This window comes from Lepidochelys olivacea, assembly GCF_965140295.1.
Source record: "Lepidochelys olivacea isolate rLepOli2 genome assembly, chromosome: 7".
NCBI classification, from domain to species: Eukaryota; Metazoa; Chordata; order Testudines; family Cheloniidae; genus Lepidochelys; species Lepidochelys olivacea.
Window position 1 is genome coordinate 105,852,320 of NC_140417.1, and position 15,784 is coordinate 105,868,103.

Genomic DNA, 15,784 nt, shown 5'->3' on the forward strand with positions numbered 1-15,784 from the left:
TGTTCTTTTTAAATTTGGGGCTAGATTAATTATATCTTTCATCCAAGATTTCTGGTGGAAGAGAACATAGTCATTATCAAGTTAATGATTTGCTTTCTCATGCAGATCTGACTGTTTGATGATTCTATCATATTTGGTTTTCACTGTTGTGTAATAGGTATCCATTTATTTGTCCCACTACTAGGTCCACCGGGGCATCAAAGGCATGGTAAGGGATTTATCTGGAAAGGGAATTCCAAATGCCATTATTTCAGTAGAGGGTGTTAACCACGACATTCGCACAGGTAAAAAAAATGCTGCATTCTGAACCATCTGAACTATCTGACCTTCTCGGTTAAGCTAGGATATGGTGTGTTGCAGTGAGGAGACAAAAGCTTGGAATGCTCTGATGGGGACATCAGAAGGGAAGAACATAGTGAAAGTTGACGTTTCTGGGAATTGCTACTATATGGGCATCTAGGCTTAGTTTAAGAGTCTATTTAGCTTTTAAGAGCCCATAAAAGTTTAGCATCTCCTGGACAACTGAAGATGAGGCTCGATACGTTTATGGAGGAGATGGTATGATGGGAAAACATGATTTTGGCAATTAATTGATCTTTAACTATTCATGGTAAATAGGCCCAATGGCCTGTGATGGGATGCTAGATGGGGTGGGATCTGAGTTCCTGCTTATATCAAACGACCATCCCTCTAATTCTTTCCTGGGTATCTGGCTGGTGAATCTTGCCCATATGCTCAGGGTTTAGCTGATCGCCATATTTGGGGTCGGGAAGGAATCTTCCTCCAGGGCAGATTTGAAGAGGCCCTGGAGGTTTTTCACTTTCCTCTGTAGCATGGGGCATGGGTCACTTGCTGGAGGATTCTCTGCTCCTTGAAGTCTTTAAACCATGATTTGAGGACTTCAATAGCTCAGACATAGGTGAGAGGTTTTTCGCAGGAGTGGCTGGGTGAGATTCTGTGGCCTGCGTTGTGCAGGAGGTCAGACTAGATGATCCTAATGGTCCCTTCTGACCTTAATATCTATGAATCTATGACATACACCTCAGTAGAAGGTGAGGTCTATTTCCTGCTATTTCCTCCAAGTGCTTCCTTCTTTTCCATCAGCATCACATCCATGTACACAAATCAGTAGATTTATTGCAAACAAATATAGGGCTGCATTGTAACTTTACAGTTTTCCCCGAGGAAGGGACCGCACATAGCTCCAGTGCCCTAGGAGCACACCAGAGAATGAATTGTCACTCAATTCCCCTGGTCTGGAGGAGGCATAAGTAACTTTGCTCCTTTTCATGGAGTGGCTACTCTGACCAGAAGGTAGGGAGGGGAGCCAGGGCTCCTCCCGCTTCTTGTCCTTCTCCTCCCCCTCCCTGCCTACTTGCTTGTAGTGGTTGGTATTGGGTAGGTAGCCCCTGCGCTCTCCAACACAGTAGAAATCACAGTCTGAACAAGGGAGGCCTTACTCCCATGTGTGGCCAAGTGAGGGCGGTGACTGTCTAGCCAAAATTAATTAGAGCACCATTAACAATAGCAAAGGGTGCTTCTGTGGTTATTAATTCTGTGGTTAAGGGAACATGAAAGATTTAGAGGTCTAGTTTGGATGAGCGTGAAAAGGTGAAGCAGCTGCTGTAGGAAGGGAGGAACCTCATGCTCTTCAGAGGTTTGCAGTTCCACTGTGCACGCTTGGTGGAATCTCGGAGCCCGGTGGAAGGGTTACTTCACGCAGGGTGAATTGCACTCATAGAGCATTGCTGATCCAGATTTCTATTAAAAAAAGAAAGTTAATAAATGTGTGCATTCAGTATTTTCACAGTATTAATTAAGCAAATGTGAGCCAGCAAATTCAGAATGTACCCAGGGCTATTCAGAGGGAGTTAGATCAAACATCTGGACTTTTCCAAAGTACTTTTGAACTAGTTTATTATTATTATTATTTATTTGTACTGCAGTCACGCCTAGAGCACCCAGTCATAGACAAGTGTCCCTTTGGGCTAGGTGCTGTGCTAATACAGATGCAACAGGTGGTCTCTGCCTTGAGGAGCTCACAGTCTATGATGAGCGACAACAGATGAAGGAACACCAGGAAATGATACCACAGTAATGATTAGCATAATAGACTGTCACAGCACAGTATCTGCTTAATAGTGGTCAGGATTTTTGTAGGCATCACAACAGAAGACCGTTTTACTGAGGAATTTGAAAGAGGACAATGAGGTGGCTTTGCAGATGTTTATGGGGAGCTTTGCCCAAGAGTGAGGTACAGCATGAGAGATAGCATAGAAGTGTGTGTTTGAAAATTTAACAAGTGGGTGAGGAAGACTGGCATTATTGGCAGAGCAAAGGTGAGAGCTGATTTTTGATAGCATGTGAAAAGTGGTAGGTAGGGTGGGGCTAGCCTCTGAAGAACCTTGTAAGTGAAGGTGAGTAGTTTGATCTGGTAGGGAGTGGAGACTCAGTGATGAGATGGAAAAGGAGAGGTGATACGATCAAAAGAAACAAGCCAGGAAAATGATCTGTGCAGCAGCATTTTGAATGGATTGAAGTGGGGGCAAGATTGCATTTATCAAGGCCAGGGAAGAGGATGTTGCAGTAGTCGAGAAGTCAGATGATGGTGACTAGATAAGAGTTTTAGCTGTGTGGCTGTAGAGGAAAGGCCAGATCTCAGAGATGTTATGCAGGAAGATACAGAAAAATGTTGATGTCTTTGATATGAGTATCTAGACAGAGTGCTGAAAAGAAGATAATATTCAGGTTACACCCCAGAGTGATAGGAAGGAAGATGGTCCTCAATCACTGAAAAAGGGAAAGGAGTCTGGTGTGAAAGTTAAGAGCTCTGTTTTGGACACACTGAGCTTAGTCTGATGGCTGGACATCCACAAAGAGACATAAAACAGGCTGAGATTTTAATTTGGACAGAAAGAGACAGGACCAGAGTAGAGAGGTAGATCTGTGAGTTGTTTGCGTTGAGATGACAGGGAGTAGCATTAGCTCTGATGCTGAAAAATATAATTCTCGCAAAGAGCACCCCTAAACCAATACCGGTTCTATCAATCTCAGAAATACCATATGCAGAGGTGGTAATTTTGTAAACAAATGTAAGGATATGATGGCCATATACTCAAGGGTTGGTTTGGTATTAGAATGTGGGAAAGCAATTAGCAATGTGATATACTGGGTATTTCATTATCTACCCATCATTGAATTTAAGATCTGCTTATACAGTTGTATGACATAATTAATCAATGGGGGGCTATGGAATACCAGGAACTCCAGCAGTTTTAGGTAAGCAAGTTCTGAGTCTCAGATATCTACTATTTTAGGTTAGCTGACTCAATAATATCAGCAAATTTAGCTCAGTTATGATAAGTTTTATTTCAACTTTACTATGTCTCTGCTGTGAGAGAAAACATAGAATTGCAGATATTTAGTAAGGCAATTACGTCTTCTTTATATATTTCAAAATGGGGCCACTGGAAAACAAAAGAGGGAATGAAAATAATCAGTTGTTTTTCCACTAACCTAGAAGGCTGTCATAAACTGTAGGTTATATTACTCTGGTAAATGTTTACTGGGAACTGAATAAATGCAATGGATGATTATTCCAATCCCTCAATATACTGGGTTACATTAGATACCACACTGGAGAATAGTGGATGATTTAGAGAAAATGCAAATCTGAGTGCATATGGAGAAGAATCCCACATGAATGTATAAGAACAGAATTATGGAAGACCCCACAATCTGCTCTGTAAACACTCATGGACTTTGAGAAAGTTTAGGTGCAGGTCTGAATCAGAATTGTCTGGTTAAGGTTCACTGCTAACTATTAATAATAAAAAGAGAAAGTATAATTGTTATTCTTTTCCATAATCTGGGAAGTGTAAAAAATTGATACTCGTACTTATAGATGGAAACATGGAACTTCTATCTTGCCTTACATTAAATAAATAAAGGGGACGGGCTGTCATTAGTCTTTGAAACTAGAAATTTTATGGGATAGCCACTAAGCTAAAATGATATATAGATCTGCAGAGAAAAAAATAAATTATCTCTGTGGGATCTCATTCTTCTCTCTTTTATACCTGTTTAAACTGGGACTATTCCCATTGAAGCAACGGAGTTGCACTGCGTCAAAATTGGTTTAAACAAGAGGAGAATCTGGGCAACTTTCTTTACCCTTCTAAGTTTTGCTTTAAAATGGATTATAGCTATTAAGTTTTTAAAATACCTGCTATTTTCTGACATGTAAATGGAGTCAACTACCCTATTAAGCAGGTGAGAATTGTGTCTACAATAGGCTTTCTATTAACATACATTTGTTCCAGGACATTTCTCCTCTTCCTTCTCTAGTGCAGAAAGAACCTTCTGTTACTTTCACTTAGCGGTACAATGTATCTGATGGGAGTAGGAAGGGGTGACACTGTGCTGATAATATTAATAGGTTAATTGAAATTATTGATTTTGTGAGACCAGGAGCTTGAACACATTCTTCCCTTTTTTTCTTGCTGTACATACAGCTATTGATTGAGCAGAGGTGATGATATGGTTTTATGGTTACATGTGAACTGTGCTCTGTCAGATGACCCTGGGAAATAAGTTCATTAGTTGGATCAACAAACCCGTTTGGACACTTTTTACCTCCGCATTTTTCAAAGACCAGCTAGCAGAGGTCATTGGATATCTCTTATTGAGATATAAAATTAAACAGTTATTCTAAATATATTTTATTTATATTCAGGGCCTGATTCCAATGACCTTATTAATGTCAAGTAGCACCTTGCTTCTCTTGTTATTCCGTTGGCTCCTTGAGGTGATGGGGTTCACACATCTCCATTACCCAGGGCTGTGCATTCTAGCCCTTAGCATTAGGCGCACAGTCCTGCGGAAAAGCTGAGCCAGCCCAAAAATAGCCTTGGGAGGCATAACGTGTCAGAGGCACCTTTCTGAGGTACTCTCTGCATCTCCTGTGTTCCCGGCCTTTACCAGCAGCAAAATGCAACACCACTTGTGCAAGCTCAGCTGTGTTGACCAGTCTATTGTGGGGGTGGGACGAGCTGAGACCCTGTCCATTCCCTGTTCTAGCACAGGGGAGGGAGTAAGTGAGTGCACTATGCCCACTTACCTCTGCATACCTAGATACAAGGTCTGCGTAGCTCATAGAGAGGTGTAAGGATGGCAGGGGTATATTTTAAAGGATTGTGGACACCTCTCTTCTCATTCACGACCCCACACCCTCTCTCCTTAAACAATCAAAGAACATCCCTGTGGCAACTCCACCCATTGCTGTCATGAAAAGTAACTTTAGGAAAGCATCTGATGGATTTTTAGCTGTCTATTAAAAATATTTAGCAGCAGGAAATAAGGAAGAAAAGTCAGCACTGCATGTCCAGCTACCTTTCAGCAGACCCCCCTAAAAGCTCCATGGGCGAGCTGTGTCCAGAGATTGCTGTTTTGAGAGCCTCTGGTGTATATAGGATCCTAGCCCATTACAGGGACTCAGTGTCAAGAACATAACCTACACTGCTATCAGTTCTGGAAGGGTTGGTGATTTCTTTGAAATTAAAATGGAAGTGGAATATTTCCCAAGTAAAAAGACCATTTTGCCTGTGGCAACCTGCCACACATGAAGCAAACAATTAGCGTTTTACTAATCTCAAAGCTTTTGGCTTATGGTGAGCCACATTTTCTGGTTTTGTTTCATATAGTTTCACACCCATCTTTTGAACACCAAATGTCAAAGTGAAACTTGGTCAAAATTGCAGTATTTCATTCTGTCTGTCAGCATTTCTCGAGCACCTATTACCACAGTGCCTAGCTTTTGCATGGTTTTCAAAGCAAACCATAAATTAACTCAAGTTTGCCTGAAACTCTTGTAGAAAGCTTTATTTCAGAGAATCTGATAAGAATTTCAGAGTTTCTAACAACATCCAAAACAAAGATTTTGCATCTAACATTTCTCTCTAATTGTTCACCAGATTTTATTATTTTAGTGGGTTGACTAATAACAATACATTATCTTGAAGCACTGCTGGCTGCTGCCTAGCACTCAACTATTTATGGGTGTACACCATCATTCCTTGGGCAGGCAAATTAACTTCATAGTAGGGCCCTTTGTTGGTAATAAAGCATTCAGACAGATCCTCAGTTGATGTAAATTGGAATAATTCCACTGACTTAATGGAGCTACACCAGCTGAAGATCTGGCCCATTATAATTTATTCCTCCTAATTTTTATTTTATTATCTGTCACATTGTTAACAAGATCAAGGTGCCTTCTGGAGTCTATTTACATATATTCATTTGATATCTTTCGTAGTATGTGTTGTCATTTTAACTGAGTACACTATCTCTTTATGTTTACCAAAGTACCTCTTAATATTCTCTAAACCCCCCCGTATTTTTGATCACATGTCTCTACCATCTGTACAGGAATTTTTGATGTAGTTCATTTAGCCCAGAGAATGAAATCTCTTCGTACCCTGAGATTAAATGATGGGTAACAGGAGCAAACTCTTGGAATGAACTCTACTTGTTTTAAAACAGAAAAGAGCTAAATAAGTAAATCCTGCCAGTAGTTTGTATTTAGCTCTATAATTATTTCCTGGTGGTGGTTGAATGTGTAGCTTCTTTTATAGTATTTCTCAAGCTATACTAAAATACATGACAAATGCTTGTCAGAAATGTGTGGATGCACCAAAGGCTAATTGTGTCGTTAGGCACAACCTTGTCCAAAGTGTGATGCATAAACTGCACCACCAATGCAATATCCTACAAGGCACTGTGGTCAAGAGACATCTCTCTGAGACAAAATTTCCTTTGTTTCCTCTTGCTCCAGAGAAGTAAGTAATTTGCTGCTGGCCTATACAGCACCAAAGTACCAGAGGCGGATTACAGTTATGTGGGGCCTTGGGCCAGAGCACATGGGGGATGCTCCCCACCCCGTCCCATTTTTCCAGGGCCCCCCAATTGGCCAGGGCCCCTGGCACGGGCTCCATTGACCCAGCATCTAATCCGCCACTGCAAAGTACGACACCCTTCTGGACCAGCATAGCGGTGCTGGCTAGCATAATGGGGCAGAGTCAGGCTACACTATTGCCCACCCACTTGGTCTGGGAGAAAATACGCCCATTTAGTCCTGTGCACTTGGAACCAAAGTGGATTCTCAGGGCCAACCCCAAACCAGCTCTAAGTTCCTGTGGTGGACACTGCAGCAGTACAGGACAGGCACAGCAAAGCAGAGCTCCATGATAATCCCTCCCCACCTGACTCGCCCCCTACTCCCAAGAAGTGCACAGTAGACAGATATCAGCAGAGAATATGGCCTATCTCCTCTTTTAAAACACTCTCAAACTGGTTGGTAGAAAAATATGAGCCCTCTTTACTCTACGAGAAGTAACTTGACCAGGTGTGTCAGTTACGTCCTCTTTCACAATAATGCCAGGAGATGATTAGCACTGTTTTTTGGTTTTGTTCTTTTGCTGATTCCTGCTATGTCAAACCATGATGCCTAGCTTATCCAGCCCCAATATACAATTTTAGATCTTTACACAGATGCAAGATATAAAATATAAAGCCCAGCTCTAGCACAGTCTGTCTTCTTCTTCCCAGCATACAATCTTTTCATCTTGATTGTCTTTCATTTTAGCAACTTTGTATTGTAAGTCACCCAGGGGCAGGGCCAATAATAGTAATGTCATTTCACATGAATATTACAATAACTCTTCCTGTGGGAGATGTCACATTTCTTTATATATAGTATTACATCCTAGGAAACCTTGAAAATGCATGGCTACAACTCAGGAGGCTTTACTAGGGTAAATTGTAAAACAAATACAATTTTACAGTAAGAAGCTAAGTTTCATTCCCTCTTTCAATCCATTATGAAACATACTTGCTGCTTAAAATAACATCACTAGAAGACCAAAGAATGTCCAAATTATTGGGTAAACATTAAGCCATGGATATCTTCTGTAAGGAAAATCATTAAGGCCCTGATTCAATGAGGTACTGAAACATGTGCTTTGCTTTATCCACGCAAGTAGTTCAATGGATTACAATGGGGTACTCACGTCTTTAAAGTTAGGAATGTGGTTAAGTACTATGCTGAAAATCATGGCCTAAGTTACATATGAAATTGCTTTCTGTCGACGAATTGATATTATAAAGCAAAAACATGATTGTTGTATGCTGAGGGCAACAGTGAAAGGGCCCCAAAGTGGCAAAGGTGGCATATCAAGGAATTATTGTGGGTGTATTTTAATTCAACAAAATATCAAACTGCTAAGATCAAACTTAATTTGGCTGATGGTGCTGGGAAACAGGTTATTTTTAACCCTTCTCTCAGCCCTGTGTATATCTCACCTGTCCAGAGAATTCTGTTTGGGAAATCAGTACTATTTTTTATGTACAGTTACAGAAAATTAGGATGGTAAATGAAAACTGTAATGGATTTTCATGGTGGCATTTTGTTTTCATTGCCAGCTTCATTTATGTTTCCATGGTGAGGGCTACATAGTCACACATAGGAGCAGCCAGGCCTAGGCTACTTTTCCAAATTGTGACTTGACTTGGAATCAAGCACGTATTTTTTTTTTCCCCATTTAAAGGTCATTAAAAAGGCTGCAAAGAAAGAGCAGTGTTTTGCTTAAAACATTCTGTTATTGAGAAGCAGGGCATTGTCAAGCAAATGCTACATATGCCATGGGTCAGATACCTGGGGCCTGTCCTGTTGCTTTGTGTTGCTCTGGTGGCCCAAGACAGCTAGCAGACTGGGCCACCTGCTTGGTGTAGGGGAATCTTTGGGTGAAATAGAGCCAGTGTAGCCAGCCCTATACAGCTCCTCTTATGGCCTCCCGTGTTGGGATGTGGCTGGGCACGGGACTTGGCCAGAGCTCCACTACACTCCAGCAATTCTTGAGTGTGGATGAGCCCCCAAAGCTGTTTCAGCTTGTGCCAGGAGCCAAATTGCCACTCAGGTGATCCCAAACTTGGTGGAAAAGAAGGTTGTAAAGAAGGAACACAGCCACCTTTGATACCTGACTTCTTTCTGGGTCTGGTACCAACCACAGCCAAGGGGAGGTTAACTGGACAGGAGGCTCAAGTCCTACATGTATAACTTCAGGCCACAGACCTAACATAGACCTTTATAGTGAATAAGTGTTGACATATCTGTCAAAAGAGCAATAGTCTGAAAATCTTCTTTTCTGATTTCTTTAACAGCGAGTGATGGGGATTACTGGCGTCTCCTGAACCCAGGAGAATATGTGGTCACTGCAAAAGCGGAGGGCTATACCTCTTCCACCAAGAACTGTGCAGTAGGTTATGACATGGGAGCCACTCAGTGTGACTTCACAATCAGCAAAACCAACCTCGCACGAATCAAAGAAATCATGGAGAAATTTGGAAAGCAGCCCATTAGTCTGTCAATCCGACGGCTCAGACAAAGGGCTAGGCAGAGACGCCAGCAAAGATAGACTACTTTCTCTGTTGTAACACATGGCGTTTACAAGCTCTGCTTAAATCAAAACCAATTATAGTAGTAAAAGATACATAGCCAACATTAACATGTTTTTGTCTATTCGAGGAGTTCTAATTAGTATATTTGTATTGAAGAATCTCTTGAGCTTCCAAAACCTTTTCTCCTCTGAGGTTTTAGGGATACAGTTTTTGTTCCCTGTATACAATCCAGCTAAATGCACATTGGGTGGGGGACCTATGCAGGGTAGTGGAATGGATTCCTCCTCTCTCTGCTGTGCCAGCATCACAGTGTCACTGTTTTTCAGGTGTTGCTATGCTGTGGGCACCGGATTTGCGCCTTATTGACTTTTAAGTAACAAAACTGCACAGGAAGGTAGGATGGATTTTCAAGAATAATCCACATCAATTTGGGGGAGAACAAACTAGAGAAATACAGGCCAGCTCCTCAGTTGGTGTAAATCAGCGCCAAAGTTGCTACATTGATTTACACTAGAGGAGGGCCTGGCCCTACATTTTTAGTTTCCTGTCAAAATTCTAAGAATAAACATAATATCCCTTGTATGCTTGGTAGCAAGAATGCAATGGGCACTTTCAAGTACAATTCTGCTAAAACCGTGATTATTGCTGTTAGAGCTTTGCCTTACTCAATACGTTCTTATGATTCCTGGAAAAAGATGATCACCAAAGTATCATTCGGAATTGAAGAAAATAAACTTCAAATAGAAAATCTTTGGTGAAAATACATGTCTGCTATATTTAATTTATTTCTTCTTGTCAACAACTTATCTTGTACATGAAGAAAAGAGAGATAAATGGTTGCAGAATCAATAATATACACTGAAAGCAATCATCAACCCTTGCATAATAACTAGTTTTAGTCCATCCTATGGAAGCTATTCTAGCACATACTTGTTCTGTAAATACCATTAAGCAACAATGTTGCCACAGCTGGGACCCAAGGAAATAGCAGGACTCTCATTAAATTCTGTATTATTGAGATGGTTGCATTATTTATTAAGAGCACGAGTCTCTCTCTTTAATATTAGAGAAGTATCCAGGGTCAAGCCTTCTTAAATTCCACTCCAAGGTGCATTTAAATTGGGTGGTAAAGTCCCTGGATATTTCAGTCTTCTGGTGCAAATCTTGGTGCACTTTCATTTAAATTTAAAAAAGCAAAGGCCTTCAATGAATTGAATATGAGGTTAGACTAGATGATCACAATGGTCCCTTCTGGCCTTACAATCTATGAATATGTAAAATGAATAATTTAGCCCCCATGTTATTTATTTTGATGTTAAATTTTATTTATTTCACCCTGTCCTCATCCTTTTAGTGTTCAATATGCCACAAATTTTTGTAGTGCCAACACCTAATTGCATCAGCAAAGTTGCCAACGAAGACCTGGAGATTTTTGCAGCTGAGTAGGAGATTTGTGTGCCTGGAGAGACATGGGGAGGAATTTGGTCAGCAGTGCAATAATTAGTAATGTTGACATTTAAACTGACATGTTTAGGTTTCAGAGCCAGCACTCCTAGTTAAAATAAATGGGGCAGTTCACTCCACACCTATGTAATGTTTCAGGTTGTTGGCAGACTCAAAGCAACACTGAATGAGTTTATACTGGGTTCACCTTTAGAAGGTTATCTTCAAAACCATACAGATTAGAAAGGTACATCTTTAAAAGTAAAAGCCTAGTTCCGGAGCACAATTCTGCTGCAAGGGGTGGATTCCATGGCAAATTCTGAAACCGTGGAATGTCAGAATGTATGTGGCTTGAGGACCGTGGCATCTATTGTTTGCACTTTTTCTTCTCCAGTACTTACTCCTGGTATTGACTTTTGATACTGGATCTTCAACCAAAACATTTATTTCTTACAGGAGGCTTTCTATGTTACAAGATCAGGCGAATGGAAGGGAGTAGTACAGGAGATGAAAGTGTACTTACTTTTCTCAAAATACCCTCTGACCAGCCTCAGAGGTGAGGAGGTTTTGTCTGGGCCAGCAGGGGAAAGAAAATCCTTGGCCCTTTTAAGGATTGCCCCTTCTCGCCCCTCTCTTCCCCATGGGCTAGAGGAGAGAAGCTAGGTTGGTGATTGGTTGGACAGAAGGTTGCAGCACAACCTTATTGGCTACCAAAGGATGCCATTCTGCACTGGGAAGAAAACTCCCTCTCCCTTCCCCTTGGGATTAGAATAGGACTGGGTTGTGGGGCCTTGCTGTGGGCATCATGCTAGTTACTTTTGGGTGCTGCGTAGGAATTTTTCCTTCACTGCCAGATTGGCCTGGGGCCAGTGTGCGGGTTTCTCAACTTCCACTCAGCCGCCCAGGGACCCAATGGGTAGGTTAGGTTGTAAAATTCATTTTGTCACAATTTGGTAGGTGCCTAGTGTACATACTTGTTCAATATGGGGTCCGATGAAGTGAGCTGTAGCTCACGAAAGCTTACGCTCAAATAAATTTGTTAGTCTCTAAGGTGCCACAAGTACTCCTTTTCTTTTTGCGAATACAGACTAACACAGCTGCTACTCTGAAATATGGGGTCTGGTTCCCTGGTAAACCAGAACCGGAGGTGGATTAGGAGAAGACATCTCCTAAAAAAGGTGGAGAATGGAGTTGGAACTCCTAATGTCTGGTACAATGAGAAGACAACCCCTGTCCCTGCTCCCTTAACCCTCAGGTGAGGGAAGGCTGATGGGGTTCCAGCAACAGTGCTGAGAATGGTTTAAGAGGTGGGGGGGCTGTTAGCAGTCCTCCCCCAGGAGATAGAAATTATGGAAGGAGGGATAACTTGCACTGGATGGGTTATTTCTGGATAATTTGCAGATGTGTTTCTTAATAAAGCTGCAGCCTATTTAAACTATATTCCTGGTGTCTTGTCTTGTCTTCTTGTGCTGCCCAGAACAAATATACATCTGCAGATGGGTACATGCACAAGTACGGGAGCGCGAGTCACCAAAAACTGAAGTTGGAAAGCATAAGGCAGGACTTGTTACTCTGATGCCAATATGGACAAAATAGTTATGGAGATAACTAATAGTGCCTGTATCGGCGTGCCCATTCCACTCTTGCAATCCAGCCCCTTGGCCCCGCACCTCACAGACTCAGGGACACTCCAAGCTGGTGCAACTCCTGTGCTCTTTATTTGTGTCCGTTTCCCACCACCAGTTTCCTATGATATACAGGCTATTTACCATGGCTTGGCCTAACACAGGCCTGGTCAGGAACAGAGTAGCAGGCTCCTACCTCTCCCTGAGCTTCCCTTCCCTCCTGGTCTCCACCCTCCTTTTCACTCAGTTCCTCACAGCCTAATAGCTCCTGCCTAATGAGGCTGGCAAGTACAGTCAGTGATTAGGCAAACCTAGGCTCTTTACCCAGCCCCAATCCATTCCCCCTGATTGGGGTTGGAATGGCAGGAGCTGATTGAGGCTTCCCCAGCAGCACCCTGCCACACTCCCTTATTCGAATTAAGCTGTACCTTACTCAGTGCACTGGGACTCAGGAGATCCATGTTCCAGTTCTTGCCAGTCACTTCATCTCACTGCCTGAATTTCCCTGTCTCTAAATGGTGATAGTGATATTTCCTTCCTTTACAAGTGCTTGGAGACCTGTGATTGAGAAGTGCTGAATAAGAACTAAATTTATTCTTGTTGTTGTTATTATTATTTAAAAATTCAATTATATCACCCCATGCTATTCTAAATACCAAACACATTTTGACATTTTAAAAGATAAATTAATTATAGATGTGCTGACCATAAAAAAAAAAAAAAAGCCCCACAACACATTGGCAAATTTTAATTTCTGACACAAACAGGCCTGTGTATTTGTGTTTGATAGGTTCAATGTCACGAATTTCTATTATCTTACCTTCAGACACTGGTGTTCTTTGAGATGAGCTTTTTGACTAATGTGAGGCAGTTGCACATGAAGTGCCATCAATGCCACCAAAGTATTTCCACTGGAATTGGTGAACCACTGTCAATTTGAGAATCTACATTACCAAAAAGGTGCAAAACTTATCACAGACATTCATGTCTGAGAACAAATATGCATCACATCCCTATTTATTGGAAGCCAGACTGTGCCTCCATTTGTTCAAATTAAGTAGTACTTTACTCCGTGAGAAGTCATGTCTCTTTCATTGAAAAATTTGTACTTAGTAAGTGTATGGAAGGTGGCAAAATCTGCTAAATAACAGTAGTTATTAATACAGGTACTTAGGAGCAGAATGTGCACCCCTTTCTCAGTTATCTGTGAAATTCAGAATGCTTTCCAAAGGTGGGTAAACATTATTATTTCCATTTGACAGCTGTAGAATCCTAGACACAGGAAGTGACTTGCCCGTAGTTCATGCAATGTGCCAGTGGTAGAGCTGGGTAAAGAAACCAGATCTCCTGATCCACATCTGGGGGCCCCATCTGGTGGATCTTGCCATCTCCCAAAGGCTAGATAACAATATCCCTTCTCATATTCAGTAGTAGCACCTTACTCTGCAAGTATTCCATTTGTGCCCATGGGACTATTTGCAGAGTAAGGCACCCTGTAGGGCAGAAAATCCCCTATAGTGCAGGTGGAAGTTTAAAGCTCCAAGAGTAAAGTCCTGGGCCTATTAAAGGCCAAGGGAGTTTTGCCATTGAATTCAATGGCTCTAGGATTTCAGCCCAGGACTGTAACTACTTATGCATGCTATACAATAATACTGAACTATGATATCAACTCTTTGTTTCTGTAGTGACTAGGAGATATAATTATTGTTCAAGTTCAGAGACACATTTTGAAGTAGCAGGTGTTACTATCAGAACTAGAGATAGGCCCAAACCACAACCTTATGCTGATAAAATCAGACATCACCATCATGTTTTCCATTTAATCTACATCCTTATAATAGATATTCTCTCTCCTTGAACATTGCATTCTACTCTTTCTATCAAACCAACGAATGCTATCTGCACTGCATTAGAATGGACACAACCCTACAGTTTTTTCTGTTGGTAGAAATAAAACTCCATAGTATGTATGATTCCTTTTTATTATTACGTATCCTTTTCAACATTTACACAAATAAGAAGGACTTTGCTCAAGCTCTATTTGACATTTTTTAAAAAAACCCAGTCCATTCCAAATAATAGCAAATTCAGCTGCCTAACCGAAGCAAAAGGTTAAAACAAGGAACACCAGCCTTCAGCCATCTCCTCTTTCTCCAAATCCTGGCAGGTATAAAATAAAATAGAAATGTGCCATCTTTCCCTTGGATTTCCATGTACTAATGTCAGTTACAAAAGCACTCACATCCATTCTTGCATTCTTAGCCTCCTTACATATCAGAATCATTGTCACCCTAAGTGTATGTGCATATTTGTTTCACTTTACCTAATTCAATCCAAGTTAGTAACAATTCACATTTCTAAGTGCATTACTGTAATGGTCTTTGTTATATGAAATTGTACAGACAGATCTCAGCTTGTGTGGAGCAGCCTGGCTCATCTGAAGCCAACAGAGCTGTGTCTGTTTACACCAGTTGAGGAACTGGTCCTTCTATATCAATCTTTACAGAAGCAGAGTTGTTCATCCTTAGTCTGGTATCAATCAGTTCGCAGCAGAAGGGTGAGATATCAGTATTTTAATATCTAATCTATTAGAAGGTTGGGCAGTGGGTATGTAAAATCAATTTTAAAATGAAGCCAAGGAATATAAATTATGTGCTCACTTATACTAATGGATTTCTCCATCTCTAAATAAAGTCAGTTCAAAGACTCCTATTGGCTTAAATGGGAGCTGCCTAGACCCTAATAAAATATGGTGTTTCATAGTTCTTAGTTCTCAGAAAATTAAGTTAAAGATGCTGTGGAATCTTTATCCTAGGATCTTCCCAGTTTTGTGTGTTTAAGTCACAGCCATATCCGTATTCTAATGTACTTTCTCTATTTAATTTCCTTTTAAAAGGCCATTTAACTTGAAATGACATTGTTTTATTCCACTTTGACATTGTAACACGGTTTCTGAGCGGTGAAATTGTGCCTGAAGGCAGTGAAGCCATCACATTTAATGAAATCTTTTGCCTGTGCAGATGAGACTCAGAAACGGTAAGCCAGTTTGCCCAGGCTGTTCATATAGCTTCTATCCACTAGGCCCTGATAGGAGCTTTTCTCCTTCTTCCATAAAGTCTAGAGAGACTCAGTATTGGCTTGAGTATTGTTTGACATCACATTTCAACCCAATGCAATTGCAAATGGCCATATTTTTCACTCCTAAGTCTTTTAATGTACAGTATTTATACTTATAACTTTTATCCTTCTAATTTATATTTCAT

General features: G+C 41.1%; 1 protein-coding gene across 3 annotated transcripts in view; it reads left to right on the forward strand.

The window, feature by feature from the left end:
• The window catches only part of CPXM2 (carboxypeptidase X, M14 family member 2), a 101,730-nt gene extending 92,178 nt beyond the window's left edge, over positions 1–9,552 (forward strand). For all 3 annotated transcript variants that reach the window (XM_084634372.1, XM_084634373.1, XM_084634374.1), the window contains 2 exons: positions 185–284; positions 9,217–9,552. In XM_084634372.1, the coding sequence (XP_084490498.1) occupies positions 185–284; positions 9,217–9,470 (354 nt within the window). In that variant the 3' untranslated portion in view covers positions 9,471–9,552. The remainder of the gene's footprint in view (positions 1–184; positions 285–9,216) is intronic.
• Positions 9,553–15,784: the final 6,232 nt, after the last annotated feature.